This window comes from Macaca nemestrina, chromosome 1 (assembly GCF_043159975.1).
Source record: "Macaca nemestrina isolate mMacNem1 chromosome 1, mMacNem.hap1, whole genome shotgun sequence".
NCBI lineage: Eukaryota > Metazoa > Chordata > Mammalia > Primates > Cercopithecidae > Macaca > Macaca nemestrina.
In genome coordinates, this window is record NC_092125.1 from 481,929 (window position 1) to 489,917 (window position 7,989).

At 41.0% G+C, this 7,989-nt stretch overlaps 1 protein-coding gene across 1 annotated transcript; it reads right to left on the minus strand.

Annotated features, from left to right (window-relative positions):
- Positions 1 to 5,164: 5,164 nt before the first annotated feature.
- Positions 5,165 to 7,420, minus strand: LOC139356388 (olfactory receptor 9G9). The gene has a single exon (XM_071070293.1). It carries the CDS (start codon positions 7,309 to 7,311, stop codon positions 6,394 to 6,396), a length of 918 nt encoding a protein of 305 aa, XP_070926394.1. The 5' UTR covers positions 7,312 to 7,420; the 3' UTR covers positions 5,165 to 6,393.
- Between the last annotated feature and the right edge of the window lie 569 nt (positions 7,421 to 7,989).

Genomic DNA, 7,989 nt, shown 5'->3' on the forward strand with positions numbered 1-7,989 from the left:
GCTGAACAGCGAGTGTTGCTGTCTGATTCTTGCACTGGAAGCTTTGTTTCAGGTGTGTACCCTGCCTTGTCAGGTGTCGATCTGCACCTAGTGGGGGATGTCTCCCAGTTAAGCTACTTAAGGGTCAGGGACCCACTTGAGCAGACAGTCTGTCCATTCTCAGATCTCAACCTCTGTGCTGGGTGATCCACTGCTCTCTTCAAAGCTGTCAGACAGGGGCATTTACCTCTGCTGAGGTTTCTGCTGCTTTTTGTTTAGCTGCGCCCTGTCCCCAGAGGAGGAGTCCACAGAGGCAGGCTGGCCTCCTTGAGCTATGGTGGGCTCCACATCACATGAGTCACAAATTCAGTGTTCTGGTTATTCAGATCAGACCAGCATCTCTTTTCATCTGCAGGAATGCTGATGTTGCATGTAGAGAGGGACTGTGACTCTAGCTCTCAGGTAGCCTTAACCTGGAGGGCACTCCTCCTGTGGGGATGCAATTACCCTGAAGTGTTCCAAAATGCTACAGGTGCACCTGCACTGAGCTCCTTTGGGAGAGGCTCCAGCTGTGTCCACAATGGTAGGTGAGAGGGAGAAGACCCCTCTCCAGACCCTTCACAAGCACCAGGGCTGCCTGACTGTTGAGATAGAGCTACAGGCTTTCCCCACTGAGTCAAGCACTGCACTGGTCCCTCTGCTGCAATTTATCACAAGTAGAAAGTCTGAGACCCAAGGCCTGCCATCTGGATTCCTTTGTCTCATAGGGTACTCTCTTGATATGGTGCACTTCCTGTTCCCCTAAGAGTAAGAGTCCCTCAGGGACAGACTACTGTGAATTCTACTTCTTCTCTGGGTTTAGGCACCCAGTGTGGCTGCTACACACCAGGCTGGTTCTGGGGAATGTCTGCAAGTGATCTAGCAATGTGATGTCCTCAAGTCTCCCAGCAGCAGGTATCAGCACAAGATCTGATGGGGTGGTAGGAGAGTGATGTAGACTCTGTAAGATCTGCTTGGTTATAAATAACTTTAGTGTTTTGACTTTCTCAGATGCCAGTTGTAGTAATGAACAGGTCACATGGACAGACACAGGACCCTCTGGTTAGCCAGAGTGATGCAGGCAATATTGATAGCTGAGGTCACACAAATTTTAGTCCCTCCAGGATGCTGTGTTGCTCTGCCTGTAGATGCCATAATGTACTGTGTTGATCAGCCTCCACACAGGAGGTTGTGTATCAGCTGCGGTGGTAGCAGTGATCTTTCTGCTTGCCTTATGTTACCCAGAGAAGGTACTCTGGTGTTTCAGGCAATGGGCATGGCCATAGACCTCCCAAAAGTCTCTGTTCTTTTATTCAGTTAAGAGGCTGGGTAGAGGGGCGAAGCTAGGTGAGGGCTGGTTCAGGCAAGTCTGCACCCTGGTTGCCCATGTATGGGCACAAGCAGCCACCCCAATGGGGATTGGATGGCAGTTCCACGGCCACTAGGGTGATGCTTCGGTGAGGATTACAGCTGCTTCTGCTGAACAGAAGAGTCCACATGGGCAGTGGGGAGTAGCGGGCAGTGGGGAGTAGCGGGCAGTGGGGAGTAGCAGGCAGTAGTAAGCCCCACCCAGCTCCCACACATGTGGCAAGTCAGCCCTCACACCTGCAGTATTCCACCTGCAGCAACTACCTGAGTTTCAGGCAGCCTGCGCTCAGAACTCAAAATAACACAAGGCCTTCCTGAGGGAGACAAACCATGGCTTTCAGGCCATGTCCTTCCCATTTGTCCCATGAAGCAGGGACACCCAGCTCCTGTGCCCAAGGCTTGAGCAAACTTTCTACTTGTGCCTCAGTTCTGGACAAGGAGTTTCATCTTCAATCAGGTTTATATCACAAATCTCAGTTAGGAGCTTCTCTTAACCAGTGACAGCCATGTGAGTTAGCTGGCTGACCTCTGCAAAGTCCTCCGTGCCATAGGATCAGGAATGGCTTTCCCCATCCCTACTGATGACTGGGAGTGCATGCAAAGCATGTCCTGATGCTGCTCCTTCTCATGTACTCCCCATTGCTCAGTAGGTCAGCTCCAGTGCTCGGTAGGGTTAAGGCCTTCCTCCGTGGCCTGGATTGCCATGTTCCCCAGTGAGAGTGCATATACCTGATGCAGTTCCTGCCACCCTCGTGCTGGAGACTCATGGTTTTCCACCTGGCTCATGGTGAAGGCTGCAGCCACCACTTCTTTCAAAGGGTCTGTGGTTTCATTCAGTTTTCCTGTTAAGTTCCTGTGTTGCTTCTTGGAAGAAAGTTCATAGCATGTCTCTGCATTATTTGGTCTTTCCAAGTGGGAGATGCACACTAACAAAACTTTCAGTCTACCGTCTTGAAAAACTACTAACAATGTAATTTTGTATAAGAAAACCAATCAGTTAACAGCCAAAACAGAAAAGAAGAATAGACCTTCCTAAGCAAGAGGGTATTTGATGGCGCTCTGCTCCCGGATTTAATTTGTACCGTTGGCTGTTTGGGTCTCTAAGCTGCCAGCCTGGAAGCTCTCCAGCAGCTCTCCTTGGTCTCAAGTCTCCTGGGCCACACTGCAGATTTAGACTTGACAGGCTTCAAAATTAATCTGTATACACACACACACACACACACACACACACACACAAATATATGCACACATTCTATTGGTTCTACATCTATGAAGAATCCAGACTAACGCAGTCACTAAGAGTTGTGCATTTTTCAAAGAACATTAAATTTAGGAGATTTTTTGTAAGGACAAGACCACAGTGTACTTTTGTACTTTTAGAAATGTTTTATTTATTAAAACTCATCTAGAAGAAAAATCTTACAAGCCACTTTACCTCAAGAATTTCAAATTCGGCTGGTGCGGTGGCTCAAGCCTGTAATCCCAGCACTTTGGGAGGCCAAGACAGGCGGATCACTAGGTCAGGAGATCGCAGACCATCCTGGCTAACACGGTGAAACCCCGTCTCTACTAAAAAATACAAACAACTAGCCGGGCGAGGTGGCGGCGCCTGTAGTCCCAGATACTCGGGAGGCTGAGGCAGGAGAATGGTGTAAACCCGGGAGGCGGAGCTTGCAGTGAGCTGAGATCCCGCCACTGCACTCCAGCCTGGGTGACAGAGCGAGACTCCATCTCAAAAAAAAAAAAGAATTTCAAATTCATTTTTGACCTCAGTAGTCAAATTCCCTTAGGAATTTGTATTTTAATTTCAAGTTAATATGAAATATTTTTCTGAATACTTCAATAAGTTGCAGATGAAACATTTCCATGAGTGAATGAAAAACTTACTGCTAAATTTACTTAAACATATTTCTAAATTATGTTATAAAACATGCTGCATGCTTACATTTTATGTTCTTATTTATTTTTATGTTTTCCTAAGATTATTATCAACTGTACTTTATCTTTTTACTAAGGTCTCTGTAACATTAGACATGCTTCTAGAGCTAACTTCCAAGTATAAAATATGAATATGTATGTAGCCAGCTATGTTTACAATATATGGATATATGGGCATATTCCTATTCTTATTTGAAGAATGAATTTTGGTAGGCTACCATAAAAATATTAGGATAGAAGTCCTCAGGCAGTTTGAGACTCTCTTCTATAGTTATATGTCGGGGTTTATGATACCACGGTGTTTTTTTTTATTATTATACTTTAAGTTCTAGGGTACATGTGCACAACGTGCAGGTTTGTTACATATGTATACATGTGCCAAGTTGGTGTGCTGCACCCATGAACTCGTCTATCTCATAATGCTATCCCTCCCCACTCCCCACAATAGGACCCAGTGTGTGATGTTCCTCCCCGCTTCCTGTGTCCAAGTGATCTTATTGTTCAATTCCCACCTATGAGTGCTATGAGTGAGAACATGTGGTATTTGGTTTTCTGTTCTTGCGATAGTTTGCTGAGAATGATGGTTTCCAGCTGCATCCATGTCCCTACAAAGGACACAAACTCATCCTTTTCTATGGCTGCATAGTATTCCATGGTGTATATGTGCCACATTTTCTTAATCCAGTCTGTCACTGATGGACATTTGGGTTGATTCCAAGTCTTTGCTATTGGATACCACGGTGTTTTAAGATTAGATGTGTCACATCAGTTTTACTTTCTGCAATTGGTGCTTCCCTTTGGAATGATGTACTTTCTAGTTTCAGTCAAGAAACATAAAGTAATTGATTTGCTGTCACTGTAATATACTATTTGAGTCTGTTAACATTAATTTAAAAAAATGAAGAATGTATTTTATAGGAATTTTAATATCATTCGTGGGAAATAGAACATGTATTTTAGAAATCCAGAAGACTGAGTTAACATAAACAGCGTTCCTTTTTAGAGCATTGTCTGATATGAGCATCTTGGAATTACACTGTTGGACTCTGTTTTGGCTGCGTTACTGTGTGTTGCAACTTGTATTGATTTTATTTCTTGCACCCACTTACCCCGTTTATGTCCATGATTGCCAACGTGGATTTACTCTTTCTACTGTGTGAATCTTGTACATTTCTGGGTCTACCTGCCTAATTCAGTTTCTTGAATTTTCTTCCTTTACTGCTTATGCCAATTCAAATAAGAGAGTATTTGTTTATAAACATAAATTACATTAGTACTGTCTTACATTGAAAAATAATCAAAATTAAATGCCACTTGTCATATTCATCTTTTTAAAATTTTATTTGTGCTGATAAGTCATAATTTTATGTATGGAGTAAAATTCAATGCTTCAGTACATGTGTACAGTGTGGATTGAACATCTCAGACTAATTATTATGTCCATCACCTCATACACTTATCATTGCTTTGTGGTGAGAACATTTAAGATCCATTTTTAAATGAAATACACATTACATTACCATTAACTATAGTCACCTTGTCCTGCAGTAGTTCACCAGAACTTATTCCTCCTGTCTGCATGAAACTTTGTACCCTCTGATCAACATTTCCCCTTTCTCCATCCACCCTGCCCAAGTCACAAGTAACTACTATTGTACTCTCTACTTGTAGGAATTCTAATTTTTAGATCTCACACGTAAGTGGGATGACAAAAGATGTTTTCTTCTGTGTCAGGCTTATTTTACTTATTATAATGAGATATCACCTCATATATGTTATATTAGAATGATCATTATCGAAAAGATGAAAGTTAACAAGCATTGGCCAGGATGTGGAGAAAAGGACTCTTATACACTGTTGATGGGAATGTAAATTAGCGCAGCCATTTTGAAAAACAGTGTAGAGGTTTCTCCCAAAACTAAAAATAGAAAAATAGAATTACCACATGATCCAACAATTCCACTTCTGGGTAGATGCATAAAGAAATTGAAATCAGTATGTTGAGTAGATACCTGTGCTGTCTTGTTTATTGCAGATATTCACAATAGCCAAGACTTATAAACAACCTAAATGCCCATCAACTGATAAATGGATAAAAGAAAAAAAGTGGCATGTAATACACAATGGAATACTATTCAGCCTTACAAGAAATGTAATTCTGTCACCTGCAACAATTGTGAATGAACCTGGAAGACATTATGCTAAGTGAAATTCCTTTTGTGGAATCACCCTTGTGTAAACATATTCTCTCTATAAAATATCTATCAAAAATAAATAAAATATCTATTGAGCAATGTGTACTCATAGACTTTTATTTTTGAAATTGTTTCACTTCATCGAAATTATTATTTTTGAAATGATGATAATTGCCCTTTGATACTCAGAAGGTCACAATTTGAATGTAGAAGTCCTTGTAAGTTCACCACTGTAAAATAAAGGGGAGCTCTGGGAGTTGTACAGTGAACTATAAAAATCATATGTATGGGATCTTAATGAATTTTTTCTTAATCAAGAAACTTGTATAAGAGGCATAGCACGGTCGTGACTTTCTGGGTCTCATTTGTACTGAGTTATTTCTTGGGTTCCTCTGGATCTTTGTGCTAATTCTTCTTGGGTGGGGAAAACATGTGGAACAATGTTTAAGATATTCTGTTCAGGGAATGGAAAGTGATGAATGTCGTCTAGTTACTAACCATAGGAAAGTATTAAAAATTGAGCACAATTCTTCCTAGTTCTAGGAACTATATAGATACACTTCTATATATATCAGTCAGCCAAATCTTAGGCTAATGAGGTAGGCTGTTCATCACTTTATGAAGATATAGGAGAGGTTTTGGGCTTAAGTTTTTTGTTTGTTTTTAGTAAGAGAGATAGGAAATTCAATTCAAATTCTTGTGTATTCAGAAGTTTTTCTTCTAAATTTTCCAATTTTCTTATTTTACATGTCTGTAACTGTCACGTATCAAGAGGGGGATTGATCATCAAAAGCACAATGGTAACTCTGTTTGAAATACAAAACACTCCATCTAAAGTCATCTATGTTTCTCCTCCGGTGGACATAATCTTGATTTATGGAAGAAGTTTTTTCAGAGCCTCTTTCACATCCTTATTCCTTAGGCTGTAGATCATGGGATTCAACATGGGGAATACCACAGTGTAAAATGTAGAAACTATTTTGTCCGTATCAAAAGAATAGCTAGATCTGGGGAGAGCGTAGATGTAGAGAATGGAGCCATAGTATAAAGTGACAGAGGTCAGGTGGGAGGAGCACGTGGAGAAGGCTTTGAGGCGGCCCTGGGAGGAGGAGATCCTCAAGACAGTGGCGATGATAAAGAGGTAGGAAGCCAGGATGAGCACCGCGGGGCAGATGACATTGGAGGCCAGCAAGAAGTACATCAAAAACTTATAGTTGCCCTTCTCACCACAGGCCAGCTTCACTAAGGGAAGCAAATCACAGAAAAAGTCATCAATGATGTTTTCATGGCAGAAGTTAAAGGAAAACGTTTTCTTGGTGATGATTGAAGAGTTAATAAAGCCACCAAAATATGAGACTGCTACCAGCAATGCACACAGCTTTATGGACATGGCCCGAGCATAAAGCAGGGGCTTGGAGATGGCCACGTAGCGGTCAAAAGCCATGGCAGCCAGCAGGTAGCACTCACTGTAGGCCAGCCCTGCAGAGAAGAAGAACTGACACAGGCAGCCAGCAAAAGACATGCTTTTGTCTTCAGAGATGCAGGTCACTAGGATCTTTGGGGTGTAGACAGAAGAATACCAGAGATCCAGAAATGACAGATTTCCAATGAAAAAATACATGGGTGTGTAAAGGCGGGAGTCATTACAGATCAACATGATGAGGGTGCTATTTCCTACCACAGTCAGAGAGTACACGCCCAGGAACACCACAAACAGGCCCAGCTGCATCCCTGGATCTGTGGTGAAGCCCAGCAGGATGAACTCAGTCACTGTGTGATTGCTCCTCTCCATGGCTATAAGGAATTTCACCTATGGGGAAAGAAAATGAGCTCAGTTTGCATCACTGTCATGAATATGTACAATTATGCTACGTAAGATCACATTTGCAGTGATCCTTCAAGTCTAGAACCAACAATCTAATTGTTTGTTTTAGAAAGTTTTCATTTTGCAACAGACTTTGCAATTATGTTTTCAATTCTAAATTTCTTAAGTTGTTTAATTATGTTTTTCCTTTGGGAATGACTCTTCAAGGAAAGAAAAGATGTACTCATAATTTCTCTTTTTCCTATTCTTTGATCCTCTTCATCTTGTCAATTTTCTTTTGCTAAATGTGTAAATTTCTATTTTTAAATATCACTTGTTTGTCTTTAAAATACTGGGCATCCCTCTTTTATATATAGTTTAAAAAGAATAAAGTATTTTTCCTTGAGTGTTTCTATGCATTGAAACATTATGTGAAAGCATTATAAATTCCTATCTCACAATATTATATATAGGCCTGAGAATACACTAAGAGAAGTGCAATGGAAAAAGAGAAAAGATAGAAAGTTATGGGGAAAATGTGTACAGAAGAATGATATACAATGATGAAATTACAAAGTACACAGTATTTACTATATTTTACATATATGTTATAATAAACACAATAATAATTTAAACACCAATTTTAAATGTAAGTTATGTTTAGTA